The sequence below is a fragment of the Dermacentor albipictus genome, chromosome 5 (genome assembly GCF_038994185.2).
Source record: "Dermacentor albipictus isolate Rhodes 1998 colony chromosome 5, USDA_Dalb.pri_finalv2, whole genome shotgun sequence".
Taxonomy (NCBI): domain Eukaryota; kingdom Metazoa; phylum Arthropoda; class Arachnida; order Ixodida; family Ixodidae; genus Dermacentor; species Dermacentor albipictus.
In genome coordinates, this window is record NC_091825.1 from 139,918,210 (window position 1) to 139,942,913 (window position 24,704).

The 24,704-nt window shown below is 47.1% G+C and overlaps 1 protein-coding gene across 3 annotated transcripts; it reads left to right on the forward strand.

The window, feature by feature from the left end:
• The first annotated feature begins 1,733 nt into the window (after positions 1–1,733).
• Positions 1,734–15,718, forward strand: LOC135908396 (major facilitator superfamily domain-containing protein 6-like). Of its 3 annotated transcripts, XM_070539002.1 has the most exons (5): positions 1,843–1,858; positions 2,111–2,224; positions 7,600–7,764; positions 8,977–10,254; positions 15,354–15,718. In XM_070539002.1, the coding sequence occupies exons 2-5, from the start codon at positions 2,209–2,211 to the stop codon at positions 15,542–15,544; spliced, it is 1,650 nt and encodes a 549-aa protein (XP_070395103.1). In that variant the 5' UTR covers positions 1,843–1,858; positions 2,111–2,208; the 3' UTR covers positions 15,545–15,718. The 3 variants fall into 3 exon arrangements, with proteins under 3 accessions (XP_065296255.2, XP_070395103.1, XP_065296253.1); XM_065440183.2 differs by lacking the exon at positions 2,111–2,224 and having other exon boundaries at positions 1,734–1,858; XM_065440181.1 differs by lacking the exons at positions 1,843–1,858; positions 2,111–2,224 and adding an exon at positions 7,297–7,435.
• The last annotated feature ends 8,986 nt before the right edge of the window (positions 15,719–24,704 follow it).

Consider the following 24,704-nt stretch of genomic DNA (forward strand, 5'->3'; position numbering starts at 1 on the left):
ACAACCGCACGTATTATGGCAGACGACACAGACACAGTAGCTGCGTCGTTCTGTGCGTGCAGTGCGCGCCGATGAACGCGCCACTAAAACGCCTTAAACTTCGTAAAGTGGTGACACTCTCCTCCTCCGCCTTCCCTCCTCCTCGTTACTCCTCTTTTTCACGCACCCTCCTCGACCGTGGCGCCTCCTACACTGCTGTAGCGTGGCAACGGCGCCAACATCATGCGTTCCTCGCCACTCTGTAGACGCTTCTCGAGCAAAAATGCCGCTGATGCACGGCGCGAGGGCCCACGTTATGCTATTCGGCCAATAGCGACGCGGCGTCGGCCTCGGTCAGAGCGTGCGAGGAGGTGGCGGTATTCTTCAAAGCGTGGCACTACTTCACGAAGTTTAAGGGGCTTTACGCGCCACTGGTGGCGTCCTTGCCCATTGCACTCGGGAAAGGAGCCAGCCGCCCGCTGTAGTTTTCTGTGTCGTTGATCGTGCTTCTCTGTTTTCATTCACATTTTCAGAGCAAGACAAGCGACACCCTTCGCAAGTGTGGGATGGCTAAAGCTTCAAGGAATGTCGAAGAAGTGTTGCACGGTGGGGTGCTCAAATACTGGCAAAAACGTGCCGGCGATACGGTTCTGATTAGTCCCCGCAAAGCCTCATCAGCGGGGGCAACGGTAGCGATGGATCGCCGCCGTTCGGCGGGAAATTTCTTGTTCTTATCCTTTCTTTTGTCGTGTGGAGGCGCCCGTTAGGTGGCTATCAGTGGCGCCTCTATAGGCGGTGCACTACGCCTATACTGGCGATCAGTCGTCTGCGTTACTGCATAGTTGTGCGACTAAATGCGCTCGCAAGTATTCTGTGCGGGTTTTCACAGAGACCTGAGATAACAAAACTATTCACCAATTTTATATTTAGAGGAAATTGAGGTGGGGTGGGTGATTACGTTAGGGGCGATGTGCAGGCAAATTTTGAAGTGTTTGAGTTAACTAGCGACTAAACTAAATTTGCCGTATTCTGTATTCCAGCTTGTTTATGTGTTAAATGAAACGCTTGCATTGTCTCTCCGCTGCCTTGGAAAAACCAAAAGTGGCAGCATTTTATATTTGGAGGTAATGGGATCATATGTTAGGGGTGACGTGTAGCAAAAGCTTGAGGCATGTATATTAATTATGTGCTTTGAAACTATTTACTGAATGCTCACATTTTTTTATCACCGTTTTCATGCATTATGCGAGGCGCGTAGTCTCCCCGTTTCCTCGGTGAACTAGGTGAGGCACGTTGTTTATACTTCGCTAAAAAAGGAGGCATATGCCTTGGGAGACGTACTATAAAGGATTTAAAAATGTTTTGTAGGTTACAGTTGCACCTTTTGTTAAAAAAAACTTACTTATTAAAGCATTCTAGAGCACTTAGGAAAGGTGTCCTTACACTGTCACCCTCGAACCACCTAGTCGAACTTCGCACACTAGTGCTGTCACTTTGCCGCCATATTAGGCTGGATATTTCTTGATTAGCCAAGAGCGGGTAAATACAAGGGAGGAGTGGGCGGTAGGGGCGATGTTACGAGAGATCTCGCTTATCGTGGATATACACGTGCCATGACAGTGAAAGAGCAGTGGCGTCCTGCTCCCGGCGCCGCCATCTGCGACTTCTTCTGAAAGCCCTCGTATATGTCGCGCCCATTTTGGCGATTACTGAGGACTACAGATGAGCGAGCCGTCACAGGGCGGCCGAGGCTGTCCTGATAAGAACGGCGGAATCGTAAAGCAATTAGCAGCTGCAGATCCCCGAGCTCGACCGCTGACTCTCCGCTGCCTAATCGCAACGACCAACGGCGTCTTCAGCGAAGTGGCAGTCAGAACGGGTAAGCCGAAACCCTCGTTATTCAGACGATGCGTCTCGAAGTGTCGCCGCTGCACGTAAACTGAAGAGATATGTCGGTGACGAAATTGCAAGTGCAGTCGCTGGTTCTTAATAATTACGCCAAGGGTCCTAGCTTAATGCGTATCGAGTGATGGTTATGTTGAGTTTGCCTATTTTATTAAAGTAGCTACTTAAGCTTCCGCGTATTTTGGAAATTGACGCTGTAATTGTTTGTATTACTCTGTACGAACAGGTTTTATATACTTCCAGTAGTACATTACTTGATAGAAAAAGTACCACTACCTGTCCTTCGACGCTGCGTGATATATCTGCGGCAAGGACTGCCAGACTATGAAGAGACAAGCGGGTAAGAGAGAGAGAAGGCTTATTTTTACGCGATTGTTTGATTTGTCGCTGTCGAAGTACGGCCGAGTCACCGGTCGTGGGGCTGAACCCGGTTGTCTAACTCGTTAACTTTCTTTATTGGCTCACAATCTGCAGTGGCCATAGAGTCGGGCATAGTTCTTGCATTGGAGCAGTCCAAGGGCGCTAACGTAAAACTATTCTAAACTTTTCTATTCCAATTCTGCAATCAGCCCCCCGCGATTGGTGAAAAACTTTTTATACCAGCCCCACTGCACCTGTCTGTCACACGACGTCACGAAAACCGCGATACCTCCCCATCTGATATGACATGTACACACTGATTATGCATGATTTTACCGACCATACGAAGAATATTTATTTCTGATTCGACGCCTTTTCACCATTACCCCCGGCTATTGGTCAAATGTTTTCGGGCTGCACCCACTTCACCTGCCTGTCACGCGACGTCACAAAACCGCAAAACCTCACCACGTCAAAGTGACGTGTACGCGTTAAAGATGCATTAATATGCCGAACAAAACTGAATTTTCTTCTGAATAGCCACAGGCTGCCCCGTTCCGAAAGGAATAAAAGATGGCTGCCGACGATCGCTCAGGCACTGGCTACTCGCACCTGCCGGAGAGCATGGGTTTATTTGCGTGTAATGAAACTACTTGCGTGGCCGTGTAACGTTTTCGAGCACTTTCGGCACGTTTACGACCTCGTTCTGCCAACTCTTCTTTGCTGAGGATCGGTTTTAGCGTCATTCTTAAGGGTTCGTTGCATGCCGCCGCGATGGTCGACGAGCCACCGTAAGCTAGGCAAGGGAAAGCGGACCAATCACAGACGCTGGCACCACCCTCTTTATGCGGTTATCGATTTTCAGTGCAGTGGTTCGGTCCCATCGAATCCCTCTCCACTTGAGCGTGCTCCTCGCCTCTTGTGAGCCAATTAGATAATACAAGCCGCTCAGTGTAGGCAATGTTCTTCGTTTTTCAAGCAAATAAAAGTGACCTCCTATGAACGAGTAGAGCGTTTTATTGGTCTGTTGAGACAACCTTGCGGGTGACCGCCCGATGCTTGCGTTGGCGGTTACGAAAATTTGACGTCAGGAGGTTGGAATAAAACATATTGGAATAGTTTTACGTTATAGGGCCCCAGCTCTTCCAGGTGTAGGGACGGGAGGGTAAACATTTTTAAGCAGGTAAAAATGGTGCGGAGAGACCTCTCCAGAGCGTTTCTAGTAAGCTTGCTGGCGCCGAGGCAACCGCTCCTTATTTGACGCACCGGTTTGTCCGGTATGTGCTCAATGTGGTGTCCGATAGCATCGTTAGCTAACGTAAGTGTTTGCCTGAAGGATTAGTAGCGCCTTCTCTAGTGTGTGTATATGATAGGAAAGGATTTTTCTTGAGTTGATTTAGATTGGGCGCAACGGAGACAGCCTTATTTTGAAAGAACAGAAACTGCCAGACCAGCCTTTGCTAGAACCCTGTACCTGCTCCTGGCTACGACTCATTGATTCACCACGTCTGCAGCTACCTTACAGTTTCTGCCCCCATCATCATCATCAGCCTGGTTACGCCCACTGCAGGGCAAAGGCCTCTCCCATACCTCTCCAACAACCCCGGTCATGTACTAATTGTGCCCATGTCGCCCCTGCAAATTTCTTCATCTCATCCGTACACCTAACTTTCTGCCGCCCCCTGCTAGGCTTCCCTTCCCTTGGAATCCAGTCCGTAACCCTTAATGACCATCGGTTATCTTCCCTCCTCATTGCATGTTCTGTCCATGCCTATTTCTTTTTCTTGATTTCAACTAAGATGTCATTAACTCGCGTTTGTTCCCTCACCCAATCTGCTCTTTTCTTATCCCTTAACGTTACACCCATCATTCTTCTTTCCATAGCTCGTTGCGTCGTCCTCAATTTAAGTAGAACCCTTTTCGTAAGCCTCCATGTTTCTGCCCCGTAGGTGAGTACTGGTAAGACACAGCTAGTATACACTTTTATCTTGAGGGATAATGGAAACCTGCTGTTCATGATCTGAGAATGCCTGCCAAACGCACCCCAGCCCATTCTTATTCTTCTGAATATTTCCGTCTCATCATCCGGATCCGCCGTCACTATCTGCCCTGAGTAGATGTACTCCCTTACCACTTCCAGTGCCTCGCTGCCTATTGTAAATTGCTGTTCTCTTCCGAGACTGTTAAACATTACTTTAGTCTTCTGCAGATTAATTTTTAGACCCACTCTTCTGCTTTGCCTTACCAGGTCAGTGAGCATGTATTGCAATTGTTCCCCTGAGTTACTAAGCGAGGCAATATCATCGGCGAATCGCAAGTTGCTAAGGTATTCTCCATCAACTTTTATCCCCAATTCTTCCCACTCCAGGTCTCTGAAGACCTCCTGTAAACACGCTGTGAATAGCATTGGAGAGATCGTATCTCCCTGCCTGACGCCTTTCTTTATTGGGATTTTGTTGCTTTCTTTATGGAGGACTATGGTGGCTGTGGCGCCGCTATAGATATGTTTCAGTATTTTTACATACGGCTCGTCTACACCTTGATTCCGTAATGCCTCCATGACTGCTGAGCTTTCGACAGAATCAAACGCTTTCTCGTAATCAATGAAAGATATATATAAGGGTTGGTTATATTCTGCACATTTCTCTATCACCTGATTGATAGTGTGAATATGGTCTATTGTTGAGTAGCCTTTACGGAATCCTGCCTGGTCCTTTGCTTGACACAAGTCTAAGGTGTTCCTGATTCTATTTTCGATTACCTTAGTAAATAGTTTGAAGGCAACTGACACTAAGCTGATCGCTCTATAATTTTTCAAGTCTTTGGCGTCCCCTTTCTTATGGATTAGGATTATGTTAGCGTTCTTCCAAGATTCCGGTACGCTCGAGGTCATGAGGCATTGCGTATTACTGCCCCCTATTGCCCCCTATTACTCTTTATAAGCACCGCAGGTAAATTTAATTGCGTGGGCATGATAACAATATTAATAAATCGAAAAAAAAATGAGCAGCACACACGTACACTCGTCAGAGATATCCCACAAGGTTTCCAACGCGACACGTTTGAAGCCTTTCCGGCGTTCTTTTTTTTTCTTGTCATGGAAAATTAGCAGAGACAGACATAAACTGATTGTCTTTACCATTATTACGAAATGGCAACACACCTTGTACTGAGGAAGCAGTCTTAGTATTCTCAATTCCAATTACTATGAAAAGTGTGTACTTGCTAATATAAGGTGTTTTGACGTTATCATGTGTATACTACAGACTGAAGGTATAAAGCACTGTGACACTCAAAGATGAGGAAAACAGCCACTGTAACGGGCGACAATTAGCCGTTACATTACACGCAAACTGCTTTTACGTCGCTCTCTCTATGTGGGCATTGGTTTATATATCCGTACAATTACTCTCATTGCCAGTCTCCTGCTTCTGGTCTGAGAGTTATTCATATCAAAACTAAACGAATAAATAATTAATTAAATTGTGAACTTCTTCGAGACGAATGCATGAATCTATATACTCGTATCATTTAGGGGTTAGCAAATTATCTTGCAACGTGACTCTACGCTTGTATTAAACTTACGTACGGTTCAAAAGACCTGTATTGTTACACACATAAATCCTTAACTCATTTGTACTCAACATCTACAAAACCACAACCATTTGTACATGTATTGCAGGCGTTTGCCTTGCTATTTCTCGGCTTATGCCAACCGCCCTCTGTGGAGCATAGTACTTGACCCAGTGATCCTGTGATCTGGCAGAATGACCATGGCAGCAATGCATTTTGGCAATGCGGGTGATATTTACAGGTACAAATGCAGTTCCGTGTCACTTTTGCAATGTTTCACAATACGATTACAAAAAACAACTCTTTGCATTGACTCTCTTTGTTAGAGACGCAGCAGGCAAAGATATAACTCTCGCAACTTGCTCGTAGAATAGCTTAAAGGGTCCCTCACCAGGTCACTTAGCAAATCTCGGTTATACGCTGGAAATTGTTACGTGTCCTCTAGGGAGCGTTCTACGCAAGGCTTTTTTTTTTTCAATTGGCTCATTAATAGAAAAAAATTAAATTATGGGGTTTTGCTTGCCAAATTTATTTTCTGATTATGAGGCACGCCGTAGTGGAGAACTCCGGAAATTTCGACCACCTGGGGTTCTTTAACGTGCACCTAAATCTAAGTACCACGGCTGTTGTCGCATTTCGCCCCCATCGAAATGCGGCCGCCGTGGCCGGTATTCTATCCCGCGACCTTCTGCTCAGCAGCCTAACACCACAGCAACTGAGCAATCACGGCGGGTGGCTCATTAATAGCAGAGATAGAAATATTTCAGTGCCGCAAACCCACAATTTCTGGAGGTGAGCGTCCCCGCCAACATAGACCCTCTCTCCACTTACCCCGTCTAGCATCCGCAGCCGAAATTTCTTCCCAGCGTTCTCCCATGCCGGAGCTGGAGGATCGCGTGACGCATGCGTTACGGACTCCGTCTTCTCTCTCTCTCTCTTCCGTCTTTTCTTTTCTTTCTTCTTTTTCTTTTTGCGCGCGAGGCGCACTTTTGCTGACGGTCTCACGCGAGAGCTGTTGTGCTTGGCTCGTTTCGCGCAGCGCTCCGATTTTACGCCCTGTGCACGAGAACACCTGAGTAGCGATATAAGTCGGTGCTACACAAACACTGAGGCAGGCGAAAGCGGATCACAGAACATGATCTCGCGCTGGAACGCGGTAGAAAATGGCATAGTTTTGCTCTCCGTGCGAGCGACTGCACGACTTGGGAACAAGCAGACGAAGCAGAAGTATAGCTCTCTTGCTACGGAACGAGGTAGAACAAAGACGCGCAGACATTCGTTTCGTAGGTTTTATTATTTCTCCAAACTTTGATTCGTCTATTGAAGCAACAGATCAACCAAACAAGTGCTGTTGCCTTAAGTAATTATCAAGGTCACGTGTCACTGTGAGCGAAGTCACAGCACGGTGAACTACGCAGGCCCACTTGCGCGACTGACGTCGAATCTCCGGCAGGTGGCGCGGCGTCCGCGAGAAAGGCGCAGGGCGTTTGGTTTGAATGTCAGCTCTTCTCGCGCGCGTAGCGGTGTAATTCTTTTGCATGCACGGTGGTCAACGTTCATTGCATGCACTGCGCTTGTCAGTTCGAAATGGGCAGACCTGGTGGAGGACCTTTTAAGGGTAATCATGCATTCTCTGTCAGAAATAATTGCACGCAGCTTTGACCTGTTCAGTTTATTTATCTTCATAGGCGCCCTCGTGCAAACACACGTTGCTCTTCTTTGTTTTTTTTCTTTTTTAACGATGCTTTATTAGCGGACGCTTTATGCCCCCTTCTCTTCTAGGAAGTGGTTCGCTGTCATTCGCACCTCAAGCGACCGACTGGACAACAACTACGTACGGAGCTAGCCGCATGCCTTGCGGCTCGGGGGAAAAGGGGAACATTATGTTTCCAACCATCAATCGAAGCTTGCTGCCCATTAAAGCACACTACTTCCTCTACGTTGCAGGTGAGTCAAGCGCATGGTGTAAGCTCGTACAACGGCTGGCCTACGAGTGTTTATAGTGGTGATAACAAAAATGTAAGTTTTTTCTCTTTTTTTTTACAGGACGCTATCTTTAGCTGCTAATAACAGTTTCTCGAATAAGTGAAGTCTGAATGTTATTTTTTATATGCCATGGAGCTGAAAAGTACCCGAACCATCATCATATCGATGAGCTGCTAACGACAAATACTGGAAATTAAACGCGGTGCAGGCAGAGAGTGGTAAGAATTATACGATATACGTGTATATTTATTTTTATTCGATGGAGGATTGATGCTCTGTCGCGTAGAGGATAACGCAACGTATCATGTAAATGTGTTAAACCCCGCATCATTCAATTCTGCAGAAACTTCAGTAGGGCTCTATACTACGTATGGTGGCATTGACAGTGCCCTTCGGGAAACACCGTTCACGCTGCTATACATGATGGACTTTCTTGTGTAGTTCGTGCCGTTTCGCACTGTCAGTAGTTTAAATACACTTACCATCGCGAGTTCCAGGAGCTTTTGTTGGAAAGCGTAACGCCGGGGTATATGAGACGACTAAAACGACCCCCAATGGCTAGAAAACATCAACTCCCACTGATGTGGTCCCGGTTGCTTCCTATGACCCAACATCGCTGGCTGTAATACTCCGCGTAGCTAAGTTAATCATGATGCAGAAAACTGGCTGCAAGGCTCCGTTGCGGCTTTGTAAGTGTAGCTTTCCTTTTTATATAAAGATGGCGGCTCACCTTGTCGTGTTGCACCAGTTGGCAACTGTCTGACGTTGTCTCGCGTTCAGTAGCAACTGCGTATTCTCGAAATGTCAAAGTGACTTTAATGCTCAGCTTGAATTGTTAGGTACGAGAGCTGTGGCTTCCTCTCGATTACAGTCGCAGCAAGAGAGCGCAATCACAGTATGTAATTCATAGTGTGTAACTTCTTAGTCTTTCAGTTCTACTGCTCTTAAATTGACTGAGAACTTTCATACATTTCGCAATTCTTTTCATTATCATTAGAACGACGCTGCTACTTTGAAGAAAGCTTACTTTTGCCAGAAAATTATTTGAAATTTATGTCAAGCAATGTATGGCGAAGGTCATTTTTAAACTTGCATGTTTCGAACAGTTTGTTGGCGGAGTGGTAGAGTATAATCACACAGGGTGTCTTGTCTGTTTTTGTACTCGCTACGCAGCTCAAGCCTGCGTTCTTCCGTACCTGGCTGCGGTCGGTCGAAGCAATGGGATACCCGAGTCGAACATCGCCTACATATTCGCCCTCATTCCCATCGGCGCCATATTCGTGAAGGTCATCGGTGGCTACGTCGCGGACAAAACGCAGAACGTCACGGCCATACTTCTCGTTCTCGTCGTGTCCCTGTTGACATCTAACGGCATGGTGTTCTTCAGCAAAAGTGTGCGGGACCCCCCGCTTCCTCCGCTGACGCGTCTCAACTGCCCGCTGACAAACTTGACTCTTGAAAACCCTTTCGCCAACTGCACAGAACTCGCGCCTCCTTGCAACCTCGCCTCTTGTTCTCACAAAGCGTCGACGGAGACGGACGTTGTCTTCGACGGTAACGCCTCAGCGGCGAGCGCGGACAGTATGTGCTCGCTGCTGCGGCCGAACGACACGGCCTTACTTCGTGCTTTCCCCGTCGAGGTGTGCCGATTGAGCTGCCTGTGTTACGAGGCGGAAGACAACGCGGTCAACTACGGCGTCTACGTCGTGTTCGTCGCGATCTCGTTCATGACCGGTGCCAGCGTGTTCGTGCTCACGGACGCTGCCGTCTGCGAAAAGCTCGGTGACAGGGCGAACACTTTCGGCAAGCAGAGGATCTGGGGAACCATAAGCTGGGGCGTCCTGAGCCCCATAGCGGGAGTCGCCATAGACGCGGCAAATGCAGCCACGAGTGGCCGCGCCGGGTACACCCCGGGCTTCTACATTTTCGCCGTGCTTCTCTTGATGGACATGGTTGTGCTGCACTTCACGCCACGCCTGAGAATGGGCGCCCAGTCGTTGAGTTTCTTCAAGGACATCAGGACCGTCTTCGGCGGTTGTGAGGTTATGGTCTTCACCTTCTGGACGTGCTTCACCGGCGTGTTCTTCGGCGTGCAGGCCTCCTACAATGCCTGGTTCCTGGAGGACATCGGCGCGCCCAAGCTGGTCATCGGTCTCGGTTTCTCCATCATGACGCTGCTGGCCGAACTACCTATCCTGTTCGTGGCTGACAAAATTATGATTCGAATCGGCTGCTTCTCGTCGTACTGCTTGTCTTTCGCCTCGTCTGCCGTAAAGTTGATCGCTTACTCCTTCCTGAACAACCCCTGGTACGCCCTCATCATCGACGTCATCGGCGGTGCGGCGTTTCCCCTAGCGTTAGCTTCCATGACGGTCTTCGCAAGAGAAAACGCTCTCCAGGGCACGTCCGCGTCCGTGCTGTGCGCTCTCAACGCCTGCTTCGAAGGACTCGGTTAGTATCACCTATTTTCGGAATTCTCTTTTGTTCAGCTAACTGACGCCAATACGATGCATGCGTATTAGGCTTATAGACGATATCAAGGAAATAGGGAGACCTGTAGGCGGTGGTACTGCCAACCCTTCCACTATCACGCAGGCAGCGACATAGCTTTGCCCCCTACATTCGCACAAGAACTTTGGTTTCCTCACTACAATCACTGTGACGAAGTGTTCCCTTCCGCTGTGCTGTGCTGACAACCATAAAAAAATGGAACAGATTCAACGAGTGCGCTATCTTCTGGCGTTCAATCTTTGGCGCGCACGTAGTATGAACCCTCGTGGTCGAAACCGAGGCGCTGGCTCCACGCGGCGTTAATCCTTCGGCAAATTCTATTTTCACGAAGCTCTGTGACAATATTGCTCGAATATTCTAACTATTGCATTTTAAAGCAAAGTTTTTTTTTCCTACCTTCCTGGTGGTCGGCGCGCCTGCTGGGTGCTGTATCGCCTGATAAAGTGGGCCAATCCTGGATTAAAAGGGAACTGGCCAGTTCCCTTTTAATCCAGGATCGGCCCAGGATCCCGCCGGCCCATGGGCCGATCCCGGAGATTGCGTGCTCAAAACTGGGTTGATCCTGGAGTCCATGGCGGGGAATTGGTAGGCCGGTCCTGACACCAGTGTACGATATACGTCTTCGAAAGGGCTTTAATGTGGTTTGGAACGCAGGCCGATCCTTTCGGTGGTGCAGTCAAAGCCGTGGCTGAGTAGATTCTGATAATGCTTATAAGATTACAGTCACTCAGCTTTAGCATGTGGCCCCGTAGCTAATTCTCTGCCTCCTTCTTCGAGTTTGGCGAGACTGAGTCTCACGGATTAGACGTTGCAGGGTGTCTCTCACATAGTTGCAACGTGAGGAAAGAAACCACGCTAACGTCGCAGACCAGCTGCGACGTTAGCGTGAGGATTTTGGAAAGGAACGACTTGCGTAGTGGCACTGGTTTATACGTTATGCTATACAGTGTCTTTCCTTTTTTTTTTACTTCGAACACTTAAAAAAAAGCCCACAAGAGTTATCTGAATGACGTGACTACAGATTAATTATGTGCCTAGGCTGACATCATTTGCAAGAAAAGCCAATGCAATTAATTCACTAGTTAAACTAACTATAATAAGTAACTTTTTAATTACAAATTTTATGGCAGAAGCTTATATTGGAAATCTGAAAGAAATTGCCTTAAAAGTCTAGTTCCTTATTTCAACATTTCAAAACGGCCATTTAATCCGAAATAATTGGCCTCAAATAATTTGTTGAAGTTACCTGATTACGCATGTAGCATTGTGAGGCGTGGCTCGTGGTACAACTCTCATTTTCATGTAGCAGGGCGGGCTAAAATGTAACCCCAAGGAACATTTGCCAACATCTCGATAAGGAGGAGCAATTGATCATGTCTTTGCAAGATCTGTAGATGCGTTAAAGGGGCCCTGAACCACCCCTCGGGCTTGGTTAAAAACACAGTCGCCGGATAGCATATGCAGCTTTAAAGAGGAGGAGGAGGAACAAACTTTTATTGAAACCAGCAATAAAAGTTTGTTCCTCCTCCTCCTTTGACCATCTCAGCCAAATTTTGCAGCCGCGCGCCGCGCGCAGATCTTGTAAGCGGAGCGCGAAGTCACCTTTCTCTCTTTTCAATGGAAGCCTGCTCCTCACTATTCTCAAGACGCTTTATTTCGTAATATCGCAGATTCCCATACGCGGCTGCTACTGGGCAATAGCTGACATTAAGCAAGAAGGGTGTTGGATCACTGCAGTGCGCTTCTTCCTGTTGTTACTGTGTATATTTATTGACGCAGCTTAATAAACAGGCTGAAGTAAGCGACAATCTGCTTTCAAATTTCAGTAATAATTACGTACTTCCGGAAGAAGCCGACTATCGTCTGCACCGGCTCGGCCACGGCCGCCCGCGTAGGAATTTAACTTTGGCCACCCTGCTTGTCGGTGTCGTAACCGTCGGGTCTCGCTAATTTCGGCAAGTTTTGAGCACACGACTATCCTCGAACAACACGAAACTTAAGGTCAGACCACATGCGCGCTTACTCCTGGCAGCTCCTGGTTAGACGACTTGGCAGACTTCGCTTCATACTTAGCTATTGATAGCGCTTCAAAATGTGCAAGTTAGATGTGGCTACTATCCGTCGGTCAAGCTGGTACACGACAAAGCCGGTCCGCACCACGTAGCACAGCCAGACAGGAGAATATGAGCGCGAGCGCGCACTCTAATCCTGCTGTGCACAAAGCAAACGCTGCAGTTGCGTGTAGCTGCGGTGCGCTGCATAGCGTAGATGCCACCGCCGCCGTGGGGTGCCGCGACGAGTCCGCGGGCTGAGCGCAGTGCTGCTCGCTGGGCACAACCGCGTTTTGCGCGTCGACGGCGACAAAATCAGAAAGGTTGGTGTCTACGGGAACACCCAAAGTCAAATTTGAACTGTGCGCCACAGTGGCGTTCAGTAGGCGGAGCACTGTGGGCACACCGCGCTCCGCCGTAGCCTTTGTTGTGCAAATCGTCGAAGAAGGAGCGGAAGCACCTATTCGACGATTTGCCGATAACTCCGTCTCTGCTGAATGCATTGAATAACTTTCTGCGGCAAAGCATTTCTGAAGTAATCTAACTTCAAATGTATTTCTCGAATTCGATAGAAAGCGCTTCAGGGCCCCTTTAAACGGCAAGCGTTACATTTCGCACTTCTCAATGCATACACCCGTATCCTTGCAATTCCACATGCACCGAGAGACGAACAGCGTACCAGTACTAAGAGCATGATTTGAAAGTTAAAAGCTTTGCATGTTTAATTAACACGAATAAGATACACAATTACAAAGTACAGACTTATGGGACCCAACAAATTGGTTAAGCTTTTAGAGTAGGCTTCGCATCCACCAGTTGCTACAGTGCGTGGAATCCGCATAATTCCTAATTTAGTGGCTGCTTAGCACATTGCACAACCATTAGCCTGTATATATGGCGTATCGAATAAGTTCCTTATGTATGTCTGCGCGTATGTCGTGGCCACTTGTAAAGCGTGCTTCTCAGCAGCAAGATACTTTCTGAGGAGAAGCCCCCTTTTGTGACATTCGTTTTTGAGGCGGCATAGCCGGCGCAATATAGGCACGCGTGCAACAAAACGCAAACACGTCAACAGTAAGCGCATTTCTAAATTAACAAATAATAAATCGAGGCTAATCAGTCGGAAACCACACCTGGGAAGTCTCAAGCCCAAGACCCAAGCCCAGGTCTGATATCTTGGGCGCCAGCCCAAGACATCAGACCCATACTAAACGCGCTAAAAGGATCTGGGCCCGTATACGCAAAAGGTTATTAAGCTGGATGGGTTCGTTCCAGCCAATAGTGATGTAGGACATATTATTATCGAAGGCGATCAGCCAATGAAGAAGAGCGCTTACGAACGAAAAGCTTTGTGAATTCGGCCCCTGATTCCTAGCGACACATCTCGCACTGCGTGCGCCGTATGCCGAACGATGATGAGAACCGCAGTGTCCAGTAGCAGTGCGGTGGTGCATTAAATGACGTAACACAAACTAACCCCATAGTTCCTTAAGAGAAATGGTGGTTCTTGAACCACCAGAAAAAAGAAATGTAACCCATTGCTACAAGCACGATAATACAATTCTTGGAGAAAATGGAAACATCAGGGATCAAAACGTTGCTAAACTACATAGCGATTCCCTTCATCTCTCTATACTTATTCTTGTTCTTCTTTGTGTTCTTATTCTTGTTCTTTTGAAATAGTAGATATTCTAGCTGACGTGTTCCCTTGTGCTTTCTTGTTTCTGCGGCTCTTTTATTCGAATACGCGAGCGCTGGATTTGGAATGTGGCACTCGAGAAAGACCCCAGAGACATCCTCCGCGATAACAATGGAACACTCAACAGAAACCTCATCTGACTCAATATAATTTATGAACAAACAGTGTACTAATTGTAGTCAGTCATAAGAGTTCTACCAACTTCGTGCTGAAATCTCTGAAGAAACCTAAGTGTTACCACTTGTATCGTTAGATATTTAAAGAGGGTTGTAAAGAAAATAGTCTACCGGAAATGGTTCCTCAATGGCGAACCAATTTCGTTTTCCCTGCCTCTATGCAAATGGACAAAATTTCGCCAGCCGTAAGTGGTTTCCATACATGACTCTTCGTATCCTTCACATATACATTTGCACGTAATTGTCGTTTCTTTGTCTGCGCGGTGTCTACAATTACAATTAACGCACAAGCGTTTACAGTCAAAATTTTTCGCCTTCTTCATGTCAATGTCTAATGACTGGAACTCCCGCATCAACTTTTAGGTAGATCCTCAAAGTTCACTTAGACACTTAATTTCTGTGTCCATCTACTTCAATCTTCACATAAAATGGGCAAATGATTTTTTACGGCGAAACTGTCTATGGCTAGGACCTAGAAAAAGATATGTCCGGGATGTTGACGAAAACAAATCGTGTGCACCGATCCTGGTGATAGTGCAAAAAGGGTCCTAGCTCAATGGCACATACCCCTGTGGGCTCGGTGACCTGTAACGCGCCCTTGGGCTATCCTTGTCACACGTCGAACCCAAAGAGGTCCCAGGCACAAGGGTAAGAACAGTTGTTTTTGAAAAAATGTTCTACACAGCTTTTTCAAAAAAGGGTTGTTAAAAAATTTTCGGCGCCAACCGCGCAAACGCGCTAGTGCCGCTGCTCGCGCGTTCATCGTCGTCGTCATCTTCCACAGATGACTCCGTTGCCGCTCATCATTCAAGCGTAGAATTTCACTTCTGTCATCGTAATGGGGAGGCCGCGATTACGGTGGTAGGTATGAGCCATTGCTTAAGGGGTATGAGCCATTCATTGTCTTACGTGACGGACACATTACACAATAACAGAGGTGATACGCGAATGTGTGTGCGTACCTATATCGTCACGATGACAACAGATTAGGACAATAAATATGTTCGTACCATTATTCAGTATTCTGGGTCACCTCTGTGTCGTGTGCTAAACAGCTTCGCCGGTCATTCACCGAGTGGAATCGCTCATGATTTTTTTTGTTATTTCCCTTAGGTGTCGTCCTCGGTAATTTCATCGGTGGAATATGTTTCGAAAAAGTCGGAGGCAAGCTGACCTACCAGTACCTCGGCATCGCAGCGACCGTCTGCATGATCGGCTGCGGTCTCTCGGGAATCATCGTGCGGAAGCTGTATCCAAAAGACTCACTTTGGAAAGCTACCGTTGAGGAGCCAACCGGTGCCTAGTTAATGATTTCCTAAAGCGACGAACGTATCGATAGGCATGTCCATCTATAATGAGTTGAGCGATGGCGCGCTGTTACGCCGACCGTTCTCCACAGACACCTCATAATAATTTTTTTTCAAGGTGATCGCAGCTCAAATGGACAAGATCACAGAAATAACAAGACTATACATATGCGTTCGTTTGGATGTCTCGTTCATTCGCGCTGTTGTCATCCTGAAAAAAATGCAATATCAAATGGCCCAGGACAATGCCCGCAGAGTATAGGCACTTCCCGTGCATCAGCAGCATAGTTATCGCGCGACATGCAATAGACGCCGGATGACGCGGCGCCGGAAATACGTCGAAAATACGCTTCTTGTGGTTGCGCTTTGACGTCACTGACGGCAGCGCATGCAGAACCAAAGTACGTGTGGCATGTTCAACTGCCTCCTGTTCATGCCGAAAGATAATGCTTCTCGTTCACATCAGAATGAATGGCAGCTGGCGTTTCTATTTTTGTGTGTTTGTTTGTTCGTTTGTTTGTTTTGTTATGCATGGCAAGCACTGTAATTTGTACAGTCTCCTGCTTCCGATGCTGTTTGGAACGTAGGCGTGTGTATACATACAGCACCTTCGCAGAACATGTAAGAACTGTAATTAATCCGGAGTCAAGTGAATAGAGGATAGCGGGAGGTATAGCAACGAAAACTATTGTGGCATGTAATGCGTAGAATGGTACGATGAGCAAATGACATATCGTGAACATATCCTGAACCTCTCAAGCGAGACTGACATTGGCACGGAAACAATAAGCAGCGCTAAGCGTTTACAAAGAACACACGAGGAAACGCAGACTACCTGTATGGCAAGTGTAAAATTGTATTCGCTACTTGGTCAGAGCACGTACGCTACGAAACGTTAATTCGTTGTGAACATACGTGCACGCCCCTGCTAGCGTAAGCAAGTAAGTTGTTGCTGGGTGGTGTGGTACGGCTTCTGTTGACAAGCATTGATAATTCTTCTTAATTCTCGCTCTTCGCTGCTTCAGAGCGCTACAATACATATAAGCTACCACGACACAAGCCTGCATGCCTCCAGCAACATGCCCCATGCGGCCTAGAAACACCTCCTACGTTCCGACAGTTGGTCAGAATGGCAGACAAAACAAACGTATAGCTATACACATAAAGTACGCATCCCACATTACGCGAACACTGTTACGTATAATTAAACAACGCATAAACTTAAATACAGGACAACGGACACAACTCATTCATTTGGTAAAAGCCCGCAAGAGAAAGCCACAAAATTGCGTATAGTCACGCAGGAATGTAAACTGTACAACAAAAAAGAAAGAAAGAAAAGAATAAACTTTTAAGTTCCTTAACGAAGGCCTTCTTCCTGCTACACGTGGGCAACCCTGTATATTCGCGTCCCCTGAACAGGCCAGGAAACGTACCAAAACTCGTACAACTCAGCATTCCGCGTGCGCAACGCCCAGAAAATTCTGCAGACTGCGGTCTATCAAAGACGCGCTCACAAATACACCGGCAGAGAGCCGAGACGAATTACGCCAGCGCAGTGGCTCTGCCTTATGTCTGGCGAAGTGCTATGCGGGAGGCTATGATAAGCATCGATAGTTTATGCAGCTGGCCTGCCTGGTTCTCGATGAGCCGCGGGTAGCCTATATTTAGATTACGCCACCGTCCGGCCGTATGTGCGCTTGGTTATTTCACGAGTCACCGTTTCCTGCCTCTGCAGGTGCCCCTCGTTCACCGGAGCAAACCGTTTATGCATTCAGCTGGCATATATTTCTCGCCTGGCACAGAGAGAGGCGTCGAGTAAAGCGCATATTTTCGTGTAGCTACCGATTGGCGCCATGTATTTAATGCATATATAGTATATCACCGACAGGGATCAGCCTGCTGCTGGCCATCGGGAACACTGGAAGCGGCATAACTTTGTCACAGTGTTTGCTGACCTATAATCATCAGTACTGTTCAGTTAATGGAACACTGGAAACACCACTTGCGTGTCACTGGTTCGGCGTCAGCCCGCCAGTGACTTTGTCACCTCCGTGCACGGCTGAAGTGAGGCCAGACACGTGATTCATTGTGCAGTTTAACGGCCGCGGACCTGTACAGTATAGGCTATGAGGGACGGACCGTAGAGGAGGGCTCAGAATTAATTTTGACCCGCTCGGGATTCTTCAACATGCAGCCAAAAGCACGATGCACGAGGGTACTTGCATTGCGTCCCCATCGGAATGCGTCCGCCGCGGCCGGGAGTCAAACCCGTGTCTTCGTGCTCAATTGGCGACTCCATGTAAACGCTCGCCACCTAGTGGCCGCGCCGAGAAAGAACCGATCCAGGTTCAGGTTTGAAGCGAAAGAGGGGTGTCCTTTCACGGCATGCACTGAATGCCTCGTAGTTCTCAAATCGTGGTGATGCCGCCGCGCACAAGCCCAGAAATGAAAAAAAGACCGATGTCGAAATACTTTTGCTTGTACTTTTATGCGTGTCATTGCGGTGGGAAGGCAGCAATGAACGATTTCGTCACTTCTGGAAAGAAACAGACGACGTGCTTCGGAAAGCGACTTGTAAAGAAACTTACGCATTGGGAAAAGGTTGATACTATATCGGTATCGAAACACTTCACTCGGTTCGACATCTTTACACCGGCGAGTTGACCATTGCTTTAGTTTTGTTGATTGTAAATATCTTCCTTGCATTTCAAATCGCAGAATGTACTTTGTTCAGGCAGGCGCTTTGATAAATTATAGTGATGTACGCTTAGCTTCATTTGGTTTTCGTTCGGTTACAGTTTTCTGCCTCAGATGTAGTGTGACGAACGCTTTAAACAGAAGGACTATTCTCACTATTGTACTTTTGTCTGCAAGAACGATAACTGCCTCGGAAGGCCTGAAGTCGATCATGGCACATGCTATGCCGCGAAGCGACATATTGTTTCCCTAGCATGCTTTAGCTCTAGCGCTGCACAAGCAGAAGGTGCTGTTTTCTCATTCAACGTGGTCAGCTGTCAGTTTATTCGCTCGCAAGAAATTTAGAAGCAACTGCAAACAGCCCTCGGTCCAGCTTTGGAGCGTTCGACATGCGCAAAGTGCCGCTAGCTTGCTTTCCGACACTGTGTACACAGTTAAATTCCATTATAACTGGTTCAATTCTTTTCCAAGTTGTGCATTTACACTAATACAACTTACTTTGCCAAAAGAAAACCCTTGAAAAAATGTTAGATATCTGTTACAAGAAACTCAACTTGGTCCGATTTGTTGTTATGCGCTTCACACATTTCAGCGGGTTTGAGAAATTCTCAGGGCAGCAGGTGTTTGCTGTGTACCCAAGCCCGGGCCCTACGAGCTCTAACACTGCGTGTACTTCCAGAACGAACAGTGCCAGTCATGGTTCGGAGACGACATTATCACTCGTACCAGCTAACTATAAAAGAAGGTGCACCCGGACTCACAAATGGAACTCTCATTTGTTTTTGTACCAAGACACTATGACCAGGTAGGCAAGTTTACAGTTTCTAGCCTTGTTCCATCCGCGCAGAACATGCCTATATGGCTTCTCAACGCACGACAGATGTTGCTGCCTATACAGGCTGTCTCAGCGAACACTTCCAAAAAATCTTAAAAGTTGCCTGTGGGAGATAGCACAATTCTAGTTCACGAGGTGGTCTACTCGAAGCCGCAAACACTACTTGCCTAAAAAATTTAAATGCATAATCGGCTAATTAACAAGAATTCACTAAATAACTGTTAAACTATTTACGTTATGGGCCGTATTGCAATTTACAAATTCTGACCGTGGAGTTCTCAAGGCGGATCTACTTGGAAGGAATTCTCAGGATGACACCAGTTTTGATATATAAGTTGCCGAAGTTGGCAGAGAAATGCATTTGCGTCCCAGTTGCTATTGTGCTTGAAGGCATAAAACGACGTTTTGTTAATAAAGTAACTGGAACGCCAATGCATTTCTCCGCGAGTTTCGGGAATTATCTTAATACCGGTGTCATCCTGAGAATTCGTTCCAAGTGAATCCGCCTTGCGAGCTCCACGGCTAGGATTTTAACGCGACAGCGTTAAGGAGCTCGTGTCGCAGAAAAGCCGGTGTCGTCGGCAGCGTTGGCCGTGAGCGATAAATCCCAGCAGGCACTTCATGAATAAAAACAACTTGCAAGATGGGCTGGGTGGGAATCGAATCAGGGTCTCCGGAGTGTGAGACGGAGACGTTACCACTGAGCCACGAGTTTTTTTTTCTTTATTTCTGAGCCACGAGTACGATGCTTCAAAGCGGTACAAAAGCGCCTCTAGTGAATGCGGTGTTGCCTTAGAAACGAGCTGTTTCTAAGGCTCAGGCGTGCGTCGCTTGCTCAGGCGCACATTTCGTTGCCGCGCCGAACGCTGCGTTGCTCGACGCTCACCGCGTCCAATCCGGGGCGCGTAGTCGCTGCGCCGTAGCCCATTGTCTTACACCCCTTGGCGGGTCGACGGGAACGCTATCGCGTTCCACTCTTGAAGGCGAAGCTTAAGCGTCCTCCAATTTTTTTAAATTGTAATATGAACCACAAGGTAAATAGTTAAAAACGAAATTAGTGACTTTTTTGTTAATTAGTTGATTATGCATTTCAATTTTTTGTGCAGGTAATGGCCGCCTCTTCGAGTACACCAGCTCCTGAACTCTAATTGTGCTATCTGCCGTAGGCAACCTTTAAAAAAATTTTAAGGTGTTCGCTGAAACACCTGGTATGTCGCAAGATGCTATATGTGACACACCGCAACAGAAGTCGCACTGTGGAGTTACCTATGAAGGTCGAAACCGGTCAAGCATCGCACTTGCATCAGTGTAGCAACGCCGCGAACGAGTACATGTTTGCACCTCTCGGAGGCCCACTATACGCACAAGCACTTCCTTTCTTTAACCTCCGGTTCGCTTGAAAGGCCTTTGTCTTTACAAAATTCTGATACAGCTCGCTGGGCAGGCCGGATATTCGCAAGCACAGCGCAACTATTTCCACCATTTTGTCGCTCAAGTCCTTGAGATCGATCGAATTAGGGTGATCGGCAGCAGGGACTCTTTCTTCTTCCACGAAATACATCGATTCGACGCCACTAAAAGGAAACGCGACCACCATACCAAGCGAAAGAGCCGCCGTGAACCTGGATGTCGTATCCATATTTGTTTATTTGGACAGTGTTGCCAGCTCTAGTAGCGGATCCTGGAGTCGCCAATTGCACAAGGCTATTGGGACACGTGACGTATCCTCGCCACACGCTGGCGAAAGACATCGCGAACGAAGAGAAGCCGCATTCAAGTATTCGTCATTTCTACTTTCCAGTAGAAATAACACCACCGGGTTTACGGCATTTCATAATGCACCATAAGGAGCCGCACTCAGATTTTTTTGTTTCCTTTTATCTCCCCCTCCCTCTTTCTTTCTTTAACGGATTCAGGTTCTGCAATGGCGATGACGTTCTACAATATAACTATTGTAACTTTCTCGTGGTGAGCCTTACTAATGCTAACAGAAACAGTAACCAACAGTTACTTACCACCGTTCATCCGAATAATGTTCCCGAACTGTGGAAAATAGAACGCCTGTCACCTCAACAGCAATCTTTTCATGACATATTTTCAATGCGTTTTTACCGAAACTTGCCGTACGCACAATGTATATACTAAGTTTATACAAGGTTTTTACTAATGATTTATTTAGGGCTGCAGACAAAGGACTAATAATAGATTGTATAGTCTTGGATTTCGCTAAAGCTTTGGGACTCAGTGTCTCACTAATTGTTTTTCCTTAAGTTGCGTAAACTTAACATCCATATTAATATTTTGCGCTGGATTGAATGATTTCTTTCGAACCGCTTCCAATATGTATCTGCTAACGGACATGACTCTTCTATCGCTTTTGTGCAGTCTGGGGTACCTAAGGGATCTGTTCTGGGTCCACTACTCTTTCTAATTTTTATTAATGACCTCCCCAAGTTCGTTACTTCTTCTATAAAACTTTTCGCCGATGACTGCGTAGTTTACCGCGTCACCACTAACGCATCTAAGCATTATCTAAGCATCTAACGCATCTAAGCATCTAAGCACTAACGCATCTAAGATTGCCCTGCAATCTTAGATGCAACCTTGCTGCCATATTATCATGGTGCTACGATTATTTAATGACCCTTAATACTAATAAATGTGAAAGCATGCGTGTCTCACGGACTTCCGCTTGCCCTCTTTCTCTCAATTGTACCCTCAATAACACACCATTAGCCTCTGTAGCATCTTACCAATATGTTGATATAGATATCACTAGTAATCTCTCGTGGAACGGACATCTCCAATACACATATAATAACGCTAACCACATGCTCGGTTTCATACTTGGCAATTTTTCAAGTGCGACTGTTCACGTTAAGTCACAACTTTATAAAACGTTGGTACGCCCCAAGCTCGAATATGTCGGCTCCATTTGGAACCCTTATCATCTAACCTAACAAACATTCTTGAATCTCTTCAGAACGGGGCCGCCCCTTTAATTTTATCAAATTATACACTTCACGCAAGGGTATCATCAATGGAACTGACGCTCGGTTTGCCAGACCTTGCAGTACATCGTAAATTTATGCGCTTATGCCTCTTTCATAGGATTTACTACACTAATCCCGTTCTAAAAGATGAGTTGTTCCTTCACTTATCCTACGTTTCACCTCGCGTTGATAACCAAATGAAGGTGGGGGTTCCACCATGCAACTCCAACTCTTACTTTCAACCATTTATACCACACACTTCCGACGATTGGAACCACCTTCCCGCCTCCATCGCTGCCATCTATGTAAACACTAATTTCAAGAAAAAATTAGGGGCTTTTACGTGCCAAAACCACTTTCTGATTATGAGGCACGCCGTAGTGGAGGACTCCGGAAATTTCGACCACACGGGTGTTTTCGCAATTCGCGCCCATGGAAATGCGGCCGCCGTGGGCGGGATTCGATCCCGCGACCTCGTGCTCAGCAGCCCCTAATTTCAACAAGATTTCCAACGATTGCACATGTACTCGCCACTCCTCCCTGTAATGCCCTCGCGCCTTTAGAATAGGTAAAAAAATAATGGGTACGCAGTATATGCGAGTGCTCGTTATCTTTAATTTTGAAAGTATGACATGCCCACTAAAGTCAAGGAAAAGTTCATTAGTAGATATTGTCACTTATTCATATTGACCACATGTTCTGGAACTTAAGCTAATTGGTAACATACTCGTGTAAAGAAAAAAAAAAGTGGGCTGCAACTCAGGCTGTGAAGGTGGTTTGTGAGCGAAGCTCTGTATCACTGATCCGATGGACCTATGTGACGTAGCCTTGAACTGGGTCCTGTAGAGCCTGAACACGACACCGTTGTGCATATTAATGTTGATATTCCTTTCGTCCATCATCATATTGGCGCTGCTCTTCATGCGTCCTAATTGGGTATGGCTTGCTTTGGCCAGGAACAGCTGCGTCCTGCCTAGCCTGAGCACGACGCTGTTGTGCATATTGACATTGCTGCTTCCGTCACCGCTCATCGTGTTCATGCGGCTCTTCGTGAGTACTAACTATTCGTCGCCTTCCCATAGCGCTATCACCAAACAAATGAAATCATTTTCTGGGAGTGTTTTTCTTTTACATATGAAAGTGTAGTGACGCCACTCCCTGCTTCTTATGGTACAGTTGCTGCTTCCCGGCAACTGCGCCTTATGCTACCGGGAAATGCTTGCGGTGAATGCTATGGACGATGGCGAGCTTTCTGGTTCTTTTTTCTCTTTCCCCCGCGCGGCCAGCGACGCCGCTTCCATGGATGCGAGCGCCATCTGGTGGCGCTGCTAGGAACACAGCAGCGCACGCCTTCCATTGTGATTGGTTGAGTGGTCAGTCGACGGAGACGAATAAATCCCAGCATCCTAGTCATATACAGCTTCGCTGTAAAATCTGAGGACACCTATAAGCACTTTTGAGTTTTGAATACGAAAGCATTAGTGTCCAATCGAACGCCGCTGAGCGGTCCTTCAAGTTACGAACTGCTCGCGGGCAAGTGAGCGCGTCGAGACGCTTGGCCAAGGCCTCCTTTAACACAAGGCCGGCGCACTTCAAATACGTGACGTCATGTTACCTTGCCGGGCTGCCTTAGAATGTAATGGAGACGCGCCCGAGTAAGCCGCGGTGATTTTGACGTCACCGCTTTCGTCATGCCGGTCTTGGCAATGAAAATATCGGTCCAAGTAGCATGACGTCACAAAGCAGAAGGCACACGTCTGCTATGTATAAAAGAAGCATTGGCTCGGCGCGTTTTGATTTGGCCTTACCGAGGCGCAATTAGAACGCAGGCGAAAAGCTTGCGCGGATAACACATGCTTCCGAGAGCGAGGGTGGCGTGGCGTCGCGGCAATTCCATTTCCCCTCACGTAACACCTCACGCGCTATCGACCCAGCAGGTGTTCCCTTTCGCCCGCTCTGCTTCGACGAGGCACGTTCGTAACATGACGTCGCAGCCAATGGAAATTTAGGGGCCGTTTTTCGCTTGCCCAGACGACAGACGACGACTTTTTCGCTCAATGGGCAATTTGATGCTTCCGCATCATTAAGCAGTCACATTCAGCTTCAGTTAAACGTGTGTCTAGTTTTGGACGTAATAGCACAGCGCAGTTTTATACTGAATGTTTCTACGAAGACTAAGTAATACGCATGAAAATATCCATTTTGAAATAAAAGGATGGTTCCTTCGTAATCATACCGTCAGTTGTGACGACCACGGGTTATACGCGATAATTAGTCGCCAATTACGCAACAAAAGAAGTCGCAGTTTCGCCCTAAAGGCGAAGCATCGATTGCAATAGCAAATTAGTAGACAGCTTGACGAAGTAAGGATAGTGTTTTTATCGGCCGTATAAACTTGGAAATATTCAGTTACTAACTGAATTTACAAGCGTGGTGTCAGCCCGGACAAGCAAACATGAACACGCCACACTCGGTGAACGCGGAACTCGCTCTCCAAACGCTGGTGTGGGCAAGCGCGGCAGCAGCAGCGAGCGAAGTTACCTTCGTGCTGTCTTATCGCTTCAACGCTTCAACCCAAGAGCGGCGAGAACATCGCGCACAATGGTAAGAGCCGCTTCCAGATCGCTTT

Excerpts from the sequence above, each read along its gene's own strand:
- LOC135908396 (XM_065440181.1), top strand. The coding sequence starts at position 7,381 with ATGCACTGCGCTTGTCAGTTCGAAATGGGCAGACCTGGTGGAGGACCT. Across the intron at positions 7,436-7,599 it reads TGGTGGAGGACCTTTTAAGG|GAAGTGGTTCGCTGTCATTC; the intron begins GTAATCATGCAT and ends CTTCTCTTCTAG. Across the intron at positions 7,765-8,976 it reads CTACTTCCTCTACGTTGCAG|CTCAAGCCTGCGTTCTTCCG; the intron begins GTGAGTCAAGCG and ends CTCGCTACGCAG.